Source organism: Pleuronectes platessa, chromosome 1 (genome assembly GCF_947347685.1).
Source record: "Pleuronectes platessa chromosome 1, fPlePla1.1, whole genome shotgun sequence".
Lineage (NCBI taxonomy): Eukaryota > Metazoa > Chordata > Actinopteri > Pleuronectiformes > Pleuronectidae > Pleuronectes > Pleuronectes platessa.
In genome coordinates, this window is record NC_070626.1 from 8,427,932 (window position 1) to 8,442,856 (window position 14,925).

At 41.7% G+C, this 14,925-nt stretch overlaps 1 protein-coding gene across 7 annotated transcripts in view; it reads right to left on the reverse strand.

Moving 5' to 3' along the window:
- LOC128439456 (A-kinase anchor protein 13) overlaps positions 1-14,925 on the reverse strand; it is a 113,475-nt gene that overhangs the window by 51,648 nt on the left and 46,902 nt on the right. For all 7 annotated transcript variants that reach the window (XM_053421933.1, XM_053421932.1, XM_053421935.1 and 4 more), the window contains exon 10: positions 2,154-2,208. In XM_053421933.1, the coding sequence (XP_053277908.1) occupies positions 2,154-2,208 (55 nt within the window). The remainder of the gene's footprint in view (positions 1-2,153; positions 2,209-14,925) is intronic.

Sequence of the window (14,925 nt, forward strand, 5' to 3'; positions counted from 1 at the left end):
GTGTCAACATCAAACATTTCTAAGATTGAGCTTCCTCCTCAAGTTGTTCCCCATATACTGACTAAAATAAATTCACAGCTGCAGAGGCAGCAATCAGCTGTTTCCTTTAATGACACGTTGTTTTTGTCCCAAAAAGCAGAGAAACTTAAGGGGACCTCAACATCCTGTCACTTTCTTTGCTCCAGAGTGAAACGTCTTGACAATAGAATGGATAGCTATTAAATGTATACAAATTCGTGATCCTCAGATTAAGTGGTAAAACCCTGTCAGCACAATTCGTACCACCATGAAGTCAAACTTGAAAGCCATGCAATACTTTGCTTTGTAACTGAAATCTTGCAAAACCTGCATCAGTCTCTATTATGTCTTTTATGCTCATTTGTAAATGTTATAACATGCTAAAGTGACCATGGTATAATTTTCATTAGAAGCATGTTAGCATGCTTACCTTAGCATTTAGTTGACAGCTTCAATGCCTCAAAAGGTATTTTGCTGGAAAATTCGAGGTCTTGTTAACAATTAAAAGACATTCATAAAAAAGTGAACTGGAATTTAACTAAAATTGGGGTATATACAATTTGCTTGTAAGAGATTCAAAAAATGCCAAAACAATGTATCGATATTTTCAACTATGAGAAACTTGCCAAAAAACAATTGCAGAGCTAAGATCACATCTGTGACTGCAGGGTTTCTACTGTCCATCCTGGTGTTTCTCTTCACCACCACTGGCGTCAACATTAATTAGCTCTGTTACATTGACTGGGTCTCTTCCAAACACTCCAGAGGGGCAAGTGGAATACAGAAAGGGTCAACTGGAAGAAAACCAACTTATCCACCCTGAGCTGCTGGCAAAAATATCTTTCAAATCATTGACGTGCACATGGCCTTCATCCACATCCTTGTGCACATTCTGTCTAAGCATGAGATACAAACACAAACACATACTGTGCAGCTCATGAAAACTTTGCCTTACAATACCAATGCTATTTAGACATTGCACAGATGACCCTGGCTATTTACTGACACATACTGTATACTCTTATTGATCCAATTGCCCCAGCCCCATTCTACCCAGTAAAATAAGAACCTCCCTTTCCTTTATCTGTATCCTAATGTCCAACTACTTTTAAACAAACAAAAGTAAATGAAACCAAGTCTGCACAAAAGGATTTGCTCCAACTCCAACATGCCTTTTAACTATCAGTATACAACTTTTTGAAAGTCGATCTTCATAAGGACAACAATCGATCATGCTCGAGACACGCACAACATAGTTTGTTTCTCATGCTAATGTGTCAATACTCAAGAGAAGTACATGGAAAACACCTACACTACCAGATGAACCACAATACCGTTCTCACCACATGACGTCACTCCATGCAAAGTCAATCAGCAGCATTACGGTTAAAACTTCCAACTCATATGTGAGATTCCAGTGTAAGGCAGCTTAGCCACAAGTTAAAGGTACAAAAAAGATATCCGCAGATTGACTGCAAACCACAACTCAACTGTTGGTTGACAAAAAGCTTCACAGAGAGAAGTAGGGCTGATGATTATTGTCACCTTTGTAATTTCGGTATACTCAAAATTCTTTGGCTCGAGTAAGGCCAAAGAGCCGAAGATATTTAATGACGGCATAGAATCATAATCAGAGGTTATCAGGCTCCCGAAAATACAAACATTTAACAGCCAAACCTCATCCTGTCAAAGTATTTCACATTTTTTCTTTTGAGTAGAAAAAAGAGGCTGACAGAGGCTGCTGAGCTACAGTATTGAATATAACAAAAAATGTCTGTTGTCAAAATGCAGAAGCTCAAATGATACAAGTGTCTTTGCTTTGTGTCAGCGACATTCGAGCAGACTGCTTGAGGAGTCACCGGGCCAAACATAAATTTGCCATCGCGTCAAACAAATGGGCTCCGTGAGACAAGGGATATAAACATCTTCCATAAACATTAATGCATGACTGACCCAGCGTGACACATTTGTCACTGATGGGAAAGTAGCCTCGCAGTAGAGCTTATAGAAACAGACATAAATCATTTTACATTTAAAAAGCAAAGCACAGAACAATGTACAGAAAGGCTGTCTGAATACATAACGCCTTTTAGACCAGCCAATTTTGACAAAAAGTGGCAAGCAAGGACTCTTACCTGAGTGCTGAGTGCTGCAGGGTGGATTGAACGATGCCTCTCTGTCTCGGTGGATCTACAGAGAAACAGGAAGACACTGAATCAGCCTGAGCAACATGTGATTGTCACCCACAGAGAAATTATGATGCAGCCTGATGCGTCTGTTAGGAAGTGTTGCTCGGCTCACAGGATGGGAAGCAACGATAAGACACTCTTTATAAACGCAGGCTTGAGTGGACTCATAGGATTTAGCAGCTACAATCCGGTTCCATCTCCTAGAGGAACTGTTCGCAAAGATCTGACTTTGGCCTGATTTCAGCCTTCAGAACTAACAGTCACACTGACACCAAGTCAAACACACTGACACACACACACACACACAGACACTGCCTGTCAGAGATCTGTGGTTGGCTGTACACACACAACGCTGGGGCTCTGCTTCCTCTGTGGTCTGACTGTCTATAAAACAGCTGTGTGTGTGTGTGTGTGTGTGTGTGTGTGTGTGTGTGTGTGTGTGTGTGTGTGTGTGTGTGTGTGTGTGTGTGTGTGTGTGTGTGTGTGTGTGTGTGTGTCTGTTTTAGCTTCAAACGCACCAGGCAGCCCCCCCTCCCTCTTCGCAGGCAAGACAAAAGCTTCGACAGTTTGGCCGAAGCTGTGCAGACATGACTGACAGCTCTGAATGTGAAGCTTACAGACTTCAGAGGAGCTCATTGTGTTTTAATGAGCTCCATCAACGAGACGCAGATAAAGATGATGAGCTTTGACTTTGAATGTGTCTCTCGTACAAACCAAGTGAACTGAAAACAGATTAATAATCTATTAACAAAGCCAGATTGCCAAAACCAAGCTCTTCACGAGAGACCCCTGTTACAAAAACCTTATTGGCTGACAACATGGCTTTGTTTTTTTGCGATTTCTGAACTGCAGCTAAAATCGACTGTAGTGGAGACTTGATAATTCTTCCTTTTAAGATGTTTATCATCTTTCAAGATCATCTATCAATGGTTTTCCTTTTTTCTATGCTGCTACAGTAGCTTGTTTCCCCCCTTCCTTAATTCTTCCCATTTAACTCTGAACCCCAGTAAACCCAGGTTAAGCCCGGCTCAGATCAACAGGCTTTAGCGCAGCCCTTTAAACTTGGCTACGTACAAAGGAACCTCCAGAATAAGTCACTAATCTAAAGGCAACAACCTTGTGTGAATCAGGGGAACAAAAAGACGCAGCTCCACCCTGGGCCACCAAATCAACTCGGAGTTTTACACACATATGGATCCAAACATTTATATTGACATTTATCAGGTCGTTGGTGGTGAACAGTCCACTAGTTCATTAGAGTTATGCGGAGAAGAAACCAATAATGTGATATGAACATTTTATTAGATTTGCTAAGATCTAAGTCAGTGTTGAGCTTTCTGAATGAGAAAAGGGGGCTAAGGATCTGAGATAAGACAATATAAGACATGTTTTATATCTTCTACTTTGGTTTTTCAGATTTATTTATTGATACATCTGGGATGTGAGAAGGATTTGAACCAATATGATCAAATGTGTTCCAGACACAAATTGTAGATTCCGACCTTTAAGATCAAAATGTTCAGTTGATATCGATTATTAAAACCTTTTATGAATCTGATGAAAATGATATTGCAATTATTATAATTTGACATCGCCCCAACCTACTTGGTACCACTCTTAAAGTCTGTCTGCTGATTACAGGGCAGAAGACAGCAGGTTAGCTGAGCTCAAAGACTAGAATCAGAGAGAAACAGTGACCATCTGCACCTTAAAAATCATTTATCTTGTTTGTTACACTTGTACAGTTTCCCTGAGCTCAGAAAAATCAAATGGTTGTTTAACATACAGTCAGTCCAAGATTCAAGTATGTTCAATTTTCATTCAGATGAAAACAGATAAAAGCAGCAAATCCTCACATCTGAGAAGATGGAACCAGAAAGTGTTTAGTATTTCTGCTTGAAATGTACTTTTAAAGCTATAATTAGGATTTTCATCAGATCAAACGGTGCATTCAAATTCATGGCAACAGCCTCAAAATGTGTTTACATTCTGTAGTTGCCTTCTCATTGTAAAGTTCCCCATTTCCATGTGGGATTTAAATTGCCCACCTACGCCTTATGGTACAGTTTCACAAAAACAGAGAGCTGGAGGGAAAGACATTAAAACTAAAGTAGACAACATGCACAGCAGTTATTGAAGAAGAGGAAAAGCGGCCGAAATGAAATGAAAAGTCAGGAGATTATTCAAATCAAAGCACTAACAGAGACAGGGATGAGTGATTCCCAACCAACGGGCAAGGTTGACACTCCCAGAATGCTTTGGGGGGTGAGGGGGCTGAGCATAGTTTCTAAACAGCTAACCCTCAACTGTCCCACTGCAGATTACTGGCAAGCCTGCAGAGAGCCAGAGGAACACTGAGCTGAGTTGTCCGCGCTGGGGAGTGGTGTGTGCATGTGTGTGCGTGCATGCACGTGCATATGTGTGTATCTCAAAGCACCCACTGTGATCATACACTTATGCATTCCCACACATCTTCTTACATACCAACTGGCTCCATGTACATGCTCCCCCATCCCCACACACACACACACACACACGCGCGCGCGCACACACACGCACACGCACGCACGCTTGTGCTCCTATATTTCACTCATCAAGCATCACGTGCACACCACAGCAGAAATCCCACACACACAGTTGAACGCACAGAGCACACACAGGCTTTTTTTTCTTTTCTCACAGCTGTGTTCAGATATCAAACAGAGCCCACTGAGAGAGAACAAACACGCTGGCGAGGAAAGATTAGCTGGTCACAGAGGGCGCAAGTACACACCAGACTAACACACACACATACATGTAGAAATGCTCGCACAGGTTGTGCTCAAAAGAAGAAAGATTGCCAGCGATTGCTACAAATTACAAAAGGCTACAAGTGGGGAGCAGTGACAGCAGAACTTCCGACAGTAACAAGGGAACCTGCATGAAACGCAGGCTGAAGCCAAAGTAAAGGAAACAGCAGCTTCAAGTAGTTTCTCTTCTGACAGTTTCCCCCCCCAAGAACCAACAGAACAACTTGAGAGTGAAAGTTCGAGACGTGGAAGTGGCTGGTATAGATTAACTTACATATTCTACCCGTGTATATTAGTATTTTTTTATTTGTATTCAGCAACTGTAGAAAACACACACACAAACACACACTTCAAGGGCAACTGCGATATTCTACAGGAATGAAATCTTTTACTTACACATATATTTATTCTTATTTCATTACATTATATATAATTTATCTATCGCTTTTATCCAAAGTGACTTACGATAAGTGCATTCGTATGTCTTTATACTGTCTTCCAATTTTTGTGATTGTATATTTTATTTTCTACACATCTTATTCTATTTTTACCTCCATGAGGGAGGTTGCATTTTCACCCTGTCTGACCCCGTTGGATGAATGGTGACCAAAAGATTGAAAAATGAAAGAAAGCCGATCAGGCGGTACAAAACAGAAGCTTCTCAAATATCATAGCTTCAACTTCTCCTCACTTAGTTCAGCACGGATGGTTACAGAGCAGCAATGATGCTGCTACGAAAATTATTGATTATCTTAAGGACATGTGAACTTGAGGAAGCATATTTTCCCGAGAGAAGCCCAGAGGACAGAAAAAAAAATGTAGTAAGATCAATGAGGTTGTAAATACATTTTGTTGAATAAAAAAATACAGAGGCATAGAGTGTGAGCCACAAATTCCTCGAGCGAGCGTTCCAGCAAGCCTGTGAGCGAGGAACCGACCCCCCCCCCCTACCAAAATGGTAACTTGAATTCAGAACAGCCCATTGCATATTTCCAGTGTCGGGGGAATCCAAACTGTACCCAGTAAAAACACATCTGGTTTAAAAATAAAAAGGCAGACTGGTGTGAGTGGGTGTGCGCAGCGGCAGACGGGAGTTGGGCGGCTGCCTTGTTTCTAGCAGGCAGGCGGCCAAAGAGGTTCCGCAGGGCTGAAGGATGCCATGGCGGACTGAGTGACTGTTTCCAGCCAGGTATGTAAACCCAGTTTGATCCCTGAGGGCGGCTGGTTGCAGACGTGAGGACAAAGTGTTTCTCTGTTGCTCACTGGAAGTGACACTCGGAAATCAACCAACCAAACCCTTACAACAGGATAAAAGAGACATCGTCCCCTTATAATGACTGTTGAAGGTTTTTACTGGGATTTTAAATCAGTTTTTTAAGACCACTTCCGAAGTGCTGCTTCTATTGAATGCCTGTCCCCTTACCTCCCCTCGCCGGGGGGGTCAGAGGTCCCAGGCAACTACAGAACATTGCTGAAGCTGAACTGAATGGGAGTTTTTGCCATTTCAGGGTGAAGGGAAGTTTAATCTCAGTCCTCTGCTTGCTACCGGAATACTTGTTTTATTCTAAATTATTTTCTCAGTGTCAGAGGTTGTTTCTTTGACTTTTCCTGTGAAATAAAATGATCGAGAATATAAAAATTTCGCTAAAGAGCCAAACAAAAGTCTAATAGAGCCCAAGTAGATTTGGGGAAGTGTTCTTTTCTGCCTATTTGTGCCCCATGTGCTGAAACCACACGTGCCTTTATATACAGTAATGCTATGCTATTTAGTGTAAAGGCGTTTTCACAGTTACTGTTCTAAGTAAGTGGAGTAATGATGTGTTTTGTGACTCAAGGCCAGCAGAGATGCTGGGATGTGAAACGCTGGTTGGAATGAAGTCATTTGGCCGAATGCCTGTTTCCATCTGAGGCCAGAGGAAACCGTTAGGCCGGCACTGCCTCTTTCCCACACCATCCCATCTCTCTCCCTTTCCCCCTCTCTCTTTCACTCACATCCTCTCATCCTTGCTATTTATTGAGAAGAGCTGACATCAGGAACAAGTTTTGAAAGTGACTAAGGAGAGGTGTTACATAAAAGAGAGCAATCCACTTCATGCATATGTTCCTCTCTGTACTTCCAACTCTGCCTTGACGTAGATATCACATTCAGCAAATGACATTCAGATGGTCCAATGACGTAGGACATAGTTTAGTTTGTGCATTATGATGACGACCCCAGCTTATGGTCGTAGTTAAGAGTCATCAAACTAGAGGAAATATTGAGTCATTACCTTAGTTTAAAAAAAAATCTATCCAGACTTGTTTAACAGGAGATATTTTCAGGGGAATTTTGCTTTTATTGACAAAACAGTTCAAGCGTGACATGGAGGGAGAGAAGGGGCAAATCAAGGGGCGGGGGCACCGGCCCCAACTGAAATCTGATTGGCCCCAGAAGTGGAATTGTTTATGAAGATTGGCAATACAATTGGCCACTCTGTGTAAATGGTGGCCCCCTTATGACCCCTGATTCCTGAATTTCACCTGGTAGAGCTTTTTTGTGGATGGCTGTTTGCTGATAATTAGTCTTGTCACCTTTATACTTCATAGATTTTTAAATTATATTACTATTTATAATTAAATGCCAACAGAGGTAACTACTGTCCTGTTCAACCAAAAGGAAATTCTGCTTTGCAAATGATGTTTTGAGGGGTTCTATATGTGTCGAGCAGGGAAACTGCAACTTGGGCTTTAAATAGCTCAACTCTTTGGGGCTATAAAGAGCCCATTTAGAAAGCGCCTGTCAAACACCCAGTTCACATGGTTTGTCATAGAACTGTATGGTACAGTGACACAACCTTTGAGAGAAACAGAGATACTAACTCTGCCGGGATTCAGTCATTTGAAGACCATCAGCCGTCTTTATGTTCACTTTTAGCTTTATAGTTTGTCAGACACTCACTAACTGTCCTGAGCAAATAAGCCTGAAAGACCAGAAACTGTCTAAAGCTCATTAAGTTCCATACACAGGTATTCCATAGAGAGTAGTCGAGTGGAGGCATCTGTCGTTGTGTCACTTACAACAGACCCAGGCAGAGGCAAGAACCACACTCCACCCCAAAATAATCAGCACCCTGTGTCTGGAGGGCCACTGTCAACAACCATGCAATCATGGCTGTTGATAGTGGAGCAATACAGCAAAGACCGGTAGTGACCGGTCACAAGCACATTGAAGCACTTCGTGAAAAGTTACGATTATGTTTTAACTAAGAAAGACCTTTTTTTTCCAGACCGCTTTTTAGGAATAAGAGTCATTCTGCCTGGAAGGAGATTACGCTGCTGAATCACTTCATGAAATTCACTTCAATGGATTTTATTGATGAATCATCTTTGACCTACCATTTCTGGTTAACTTATAAGATTTCGGTCCTGTTTTTAAACTTCTTACCTTGCATTTTTGCTTTTGCCTTTACTTTTTTATTTGTTTTAAGCACTTAACCACTGTTTTCAAAGCTTCTCTCCAAATGACTGTTATTACTGTAGCAGCAGCACGACATTACATTTACTAAACAACTTTGTTTCAAGTGTAGATCGGGATCCTACCTTTATCAAAACCACGTCTACAGCTCGTTCTCCTTTGGCACGGAGACTGTACCTCCGCTTGTGTCGTTCGTACATTTTCCGTTAAATATCCAGAGCAGATTTACTGAGCTGAAGGTTAAAATCCATGGGAAACACCACTGAGGAGAGGCAAAGCTGCCTGCTAAACCTCACATCTGGCCGCAGAGGCAGCCTCCTACCAGACTCCAGCTCTGCTCTCTCCCTCCCTCCCTCCCTTTCTCCCTCCTTCTCCCATTCCCTCCCTCTCTTTTCCTTTCCTCTGTCGCCTCTTAACTTCTCTCCTCACTCTGCCTGACTCATGCCTCGGTTGTCTCTATCTGTTTCTCTCACTGGCTCTCTATGAAGGCTGTGAATGTCGCTCCCTCATCCTGTGAATCAGCCATCCAAAGTACTACATTGTCAGTATGACAGATGACAGAAGGACATTATTACTTCAGTTAGTATTATTCAATCTTGAGAATTTATGCTGTTGAGATTCAACACCCCCTGCTGGACGAGGATATGTTTGAGGACACCAGTAAGGAGCCTTGTGCTAGACCAGTGATTTTCAACCTTTTTTGAGCCGAGGCACATTTTTTACATTTACAAAATCCTGGGGCACACCACCAACCAAAATGACACAAAATGACACTCTATGGCCTAACACAGTACATATACATATAATTAGTAATATAGTTTCTAAATGTATTAAAAAGCACTATTTTAAATTATTTCAGCCCTTTATTACTCTTACCTTTTAATGAGGTATTGAATCAGATTTATGAAACAATCTTTGATTTAACTCAACTTTATTTAACGGAGACATATTATACCCATTTTATCACAGTTGATATGGTTCCTTGGGGTCTTAATGAAATGTCTGTAACATATTTTGGTCAAAATACCACAAGGATCATTTAAAACAGGATCTTTTAACCCTGTCTAAAACAGATTGACCTGTTTTGAGTGCCAATAGTTACTCCCGCCGTTGACCCGCGCTTCATTGAATTTCTCCACTTTGACATTCAGAGCACTGGGCAGAAACCACATCGCGTCAACACCCACCGTGGGCCTTCACGATGCTTTGTTTTAATTAAACAGTCGGATTCCCCTGGTCCGCACCAGAGTCAGCTGCTAGGCGCCAGCCGAGGCGCACCGCCGGAAGGGGCCCCCCGCGCGAACGGAGGGTTCCCCCAGCGGGCGCCGTAGCTGAGGTGATCCGAGAGAAGGGCCCGACACGCGTCCAGAGTCGCCGCCGCCAACCGCCGTACCCGGTCCCCTCCAACGGCCCGCCTTCCGCACCGGCGGGGGACACCACCCCGCGGTCCAAGAGAAAGAAAGCACCCCGCACCACTGAAGTCGTTAGGCACCGCAGAAGAGGACCTCCCCCCCCCAAAAAACGTTGAGACGTGCCGCACGCCGAGTCTCCGGAGGCGTGGAGAGGAGGGCGACGGGGCGACCTGCCCAGCGGTTTAACCACAAATACCAATGATATCAGTGAAAGTCAAGTTTATTACCGATGTGCAGATGTCGGTAAACATCTTCGGTGCAACACTAGATATTAGATAATTTCCCACGGCACACCTGACGATCTCTCACGGCACACTAGTGTGCCGCGGCACACTGGTTGAAAATCACTGTGCTAGACTGCACCTCTCTCACACAATGGCCCTCTAACTGGATGCAGATTAGCTGAAAGATTTGGGGAATGATGTAAAAACACATGATCAGTCTTTTACGCAGAGATAGAGGTTACAACACTTTAAATGTTTGCACATATATTATATCATGTGCATATCCAGATTATATGTTTGAAATTAAGAATATTATTAGTATATTTTTTAATTAAATATAGATATATATGTATACATGACAATATTTCATGTTCGCACGTAACATTTTAATAGCAAATACCTCCACTGAGGAACATCATACCGCTTAAATTCAATCAAGCTGCACAATATTTCACACGCTTAAGAGACCCTCTGGAGAATTGGGTCTGGACTCTCTCCAGAGTTTCCCTTTCACCCATGCACAATGCAGCGGGAGATTCTCTAATCAGACACATTCAAAACATCAACAAATCCTCCGGAGGACTCAGGTGAGCGGTGGAGCAGCAGAAACAGGATGTAACTTGTTAATTCCGATGCAGAATCACTTGTTTTTGTTTACAGCAATGGTGTCCAACCATTTCACCAAAAATCCATTTTGACATCTAATCGTTGTCTTCTATTTGTATGGCACAACTTTGTCATCCTGCAATATTGGCTTTTGATCTTTTTTGTGTCGATTACTGTTAAAAATAGTAATCAAGACAACCACTCGCTTACGGTGAATTTTGCAAAGAGTCTCCTACTTTGTTTTCACATTGGCTCCTCCAGAGTGTCTGCGGACTGTATGCTAGGGGCCAGATTGAAGAAGTCCACAGAAACTCCAAAGGTTCTTACTCGGACAGTTGCATTCACTCATACAGACGCTGCAGAGAAAGAGTATCTGTCAGTGCATGTCTGAAAGCACCTTCATAGATATAAGTTCCATAAACATGCCTGGTTTTCGTCTAGATCCATGAATTTATTCCAGCGGAAAACAGGTGAAAATGTTAAAAGAACTATCCTATCTTGCAATTTCAAAGAAATTGAAAAAAAAATCCTGGATCTGCAAAAGAAATTTGATCGTTTCCTCCCTGACCCAAGTTTCATGGAAATCCATTCTGAAAAACGTCATTTCAACAACGTATGAGATTATAATAATGTAAAATAATATCATATCATTATGATACGATTCTGTTGGAAATACAGAACTCAAATCACCAAGGCCTTATTAATTCTTCCTGTAATTAGTTGTCTCAGAGGCAAAACTATTTTTCCACATGCACGCGGGTAGCAATGATACATCACCAAACAGACAGAGACAATAACAGTGAGGTTAACAGTGGATGAGCACAGACTTCTGGGTGTGTGCACAGATAAGTTCCAAGCATGTGCAGATGGTGAAATTGATGCAGACCCTCACTGCAAAACAGACGTGAGAAGTATAATTTGGGTTTAAGAAGGAGAAGAAGTGTGATATTGTGAGTATGGATGGCTTCCTCTGTCATGCTAGGATAAAAAAAAAATGCTACTTTAAGAGCATGAAAATATGCTACCCCACTCCCACTATCAGGACAGCAGTTGAACAAGAGTTCACTAAATCATCTAGAAATATTCTGCCCCTTCACTGCTGTTGTCCATCAGATCTCTTAAGGGGCCTTTATTATCCTTTATAAAATCATATATATCCTGGAAATAGTCACACATATTTTTTATTATGACAAACAACATACATGACAAAGATCTATGATATTTGTATCCCCACCACATCCCGAATCTGTCTTACACTCCTGAGTTTAAGAGTCGGCCTGCACTCTGTGGTTGAGCACCTCCTGCAGGATATTCAGATCCGTGTAAACCTGTGGTTTGTGGACTGGGACACGAGAATCTGCTCTGACATGAGGTCCTGGCCACAGCTGGCCAATATCACAAAGCCGTGAATCCCTGCAGCCACAAACAAATCAAACCCTTCTCTAATCAAAACTCTGACCTTCACTGAGTACCAGGTGTTCCATGGTCCAGGGAAAACACAGCGATCAATCTGCTCAGCCAAAAGAGCCACAGAGTTTGCACAGAAAATAGAAAACTTTGAATGTAAACTGCTGTTTGGTGGGATGAAAAACTGAGGATCTCCTTATCGCTCTGCAATAGTTCTTAGTGTACAGCCAGAGAAAGTAAGTGGAGCACATTAACTCTCCAAACAGCTCCCCAGCTTGTCTTTTTCCATCTTTTCTCATCATGAAGAGGGAAACTGCAAGAGGGCGCGCACACACACACACAAAATTATTTGAGGATTTATATTATACTATGTTAAAAGACAAATGCTGCTCCATCACATAGCCTTCGCCAGTGACCGTACAACAGTCTTCAGTCTCTCTGTGAGAAAATATCTCCATATTTATCTGTCTTCAGAAGCTAGTGAGTCAACTGTCATATCACTGTGCATTGACACACATGTTCCACCTGTAACTGATTCCTCTTCAGCGTCCTGTTTAAACTAGAGAATTGATAATACTTTTAATGTGTATATTTTGTTATTATTTTAAATCACTTTAACTCAGGAACTCGAATGCAGTTCATGAGAATTGCACTTTCTATTAAAACCGCTTGATATTTGTGTTGTATTGTCTGTTCATATTCACACAGGTCCTAAGAAATGTAATTTCGTTCCACTGACAGTTTTACAGATATGGATGGAATGACATAAATAAACTGATTCTCATTATATTCATCTTGACTGGAAGCAGCTGAGGAACTAAATAGTGCAAGTCCCTTGATTTTTACTTCTGTATAAACACAGGAAATGATACCTCAGGTTCCATCTGTATAGTTGAACAGTTAACTCTGGTTTACCATACAGTGTTATAGAGGCTTTATTACCGATTGCTTGCATATTGTATAAAATAAATCAGTACTTCATACCCTTCATCTTGCTGTAAGCATATACGTATTTCTTCCTTTTCTGACCCCTGGCTGTGAAATTCGATTATTCAATTATTTCTTTAACCAAACAGCAAAAACGGCGGCTAAAATGTATTTAGCACCCCCAAGGTTACTGCTGCCTACAGCCTTGTTACACAACAAGGCTGTGAATGCAGCCACTCCCCACATAAATACAAGCAACATCAGTGCCCAAATGTGTTTACTGAACAGCCTCTCGGCTGCAGCACATTTACATGGACAATTACGTTCTTCCTCTTTGCTATGACTTCTCTGTACATATTTATATGAATCCCACCCCACCCCCCAAAAAACTTAATGTCAATTTAGCTCATGCCTGTGTGTTGGGTGTTTTACACTCTTTGGCACTTTGACGAGACTCGCAGCTGCAGAGGAAAAGCGTGCGATTCTGCTCTTGGGGTGTGATTTAAGAGAACTTTGAAGCCGCTGCGTTTTCTCACTAACTACAAAATCCCGTACTCCAAAATGTGAAACACAGACGCCCTCGGCTGCTGATTCATCCGCGACCAAATGATCTGCTGTCTAAACAGCTTACATCTTATCAAACCACCAACGCACTCTTTATGATTCTAATTACTTCATTAACCTTACACGTCATTTCAGGCAGCTAGTTGTTGTTGCTGTCATTAAGATTCTGTTATCCAGTCAGTTTCATTATCTACTGCTGTAATAACCAATGACATACAACGTTTTCTTTGCTTTATTATATTTTTCAAACAGTTTCACATGATATGAACTATTCCTCTTCAGTTATAATAACAATTTGTATTCCTACTATCGCAATGAATGTGTCTCAATTGATTAAACTGTTTGAACTAAAATACTTTACCTTCACTTCATAGAAAGTACAGGAGATTTTAACAGGATCAAGATGCAGGTCACTACATTGTCACTGTGGTCAAGAGGAGAGGCTCAAACAATGCCACTGGTGCTACATTGCCCTCTGCTGGCTGCACCGCCCTCCTGCACACATTGTGTACATCCCCCTTCAGTCAAGCATCTGGCATTCAGAATAAGCCACTGACCCAGACCACAACCCAGGAATAAGCAGAGCCACTCCAGTCTATGGCTGCTGAGGAATCCGTCAGTCAGCAACATTTCAGAGTAAAGTCCCGGCCTAGGAAGATCACATCCATGTGCTTTGAGGCGGCTGAGAGAGAAAACGAACTGCAAAACATGACTCCCATCAGACGAGGCAGGGAGATGCTGTTAGATTTAATGGTAAAGTAAATGTAGAGGTCATACTTAAGGACACTCCAGCAGGTTATATATTCCTTGTTGAATGACTGCACTAACTAGAATTAGAAGAAAAAAACAGCTGACTGAGCTGCAAGTCTTCAAACTGAAAGCTTTTACTCAGAGGGGAAAGTGTTCCAGACAGCTTTCTACCTCAACTTCCTGCACATCTCTCAAGCATCTCATGAGCCAACCCTGCCCCCACCTTCTCTCCCAAAACCTTTAACCACTTTACTTTACTTCAAATTAAATTCTTAGCAATTCAAGCCAAAAAATAATTAAACTTTTATAAAGATACTATAGTTTGTCACTATTAAAGTATAGGAAAGAACAAATACAATTCAGGACAGGATTTAGTTTCTACTTATCCACACATTCACTTTCAACGCTGAGGAAACTACTAACAAAAGTAGCCCAGTTGAATTTTTCTGGCCATGAACTGTGTGTTTCTTTTCATGCATACATTTGCATTAGATTCTGTTGTGGACTTGAAAAATGCAGGTTTAACTTCGCCTGGCTTTCTCAATCTGTTGTGCCAACCAGTCGTGCAAACAGGATGCAGAATAA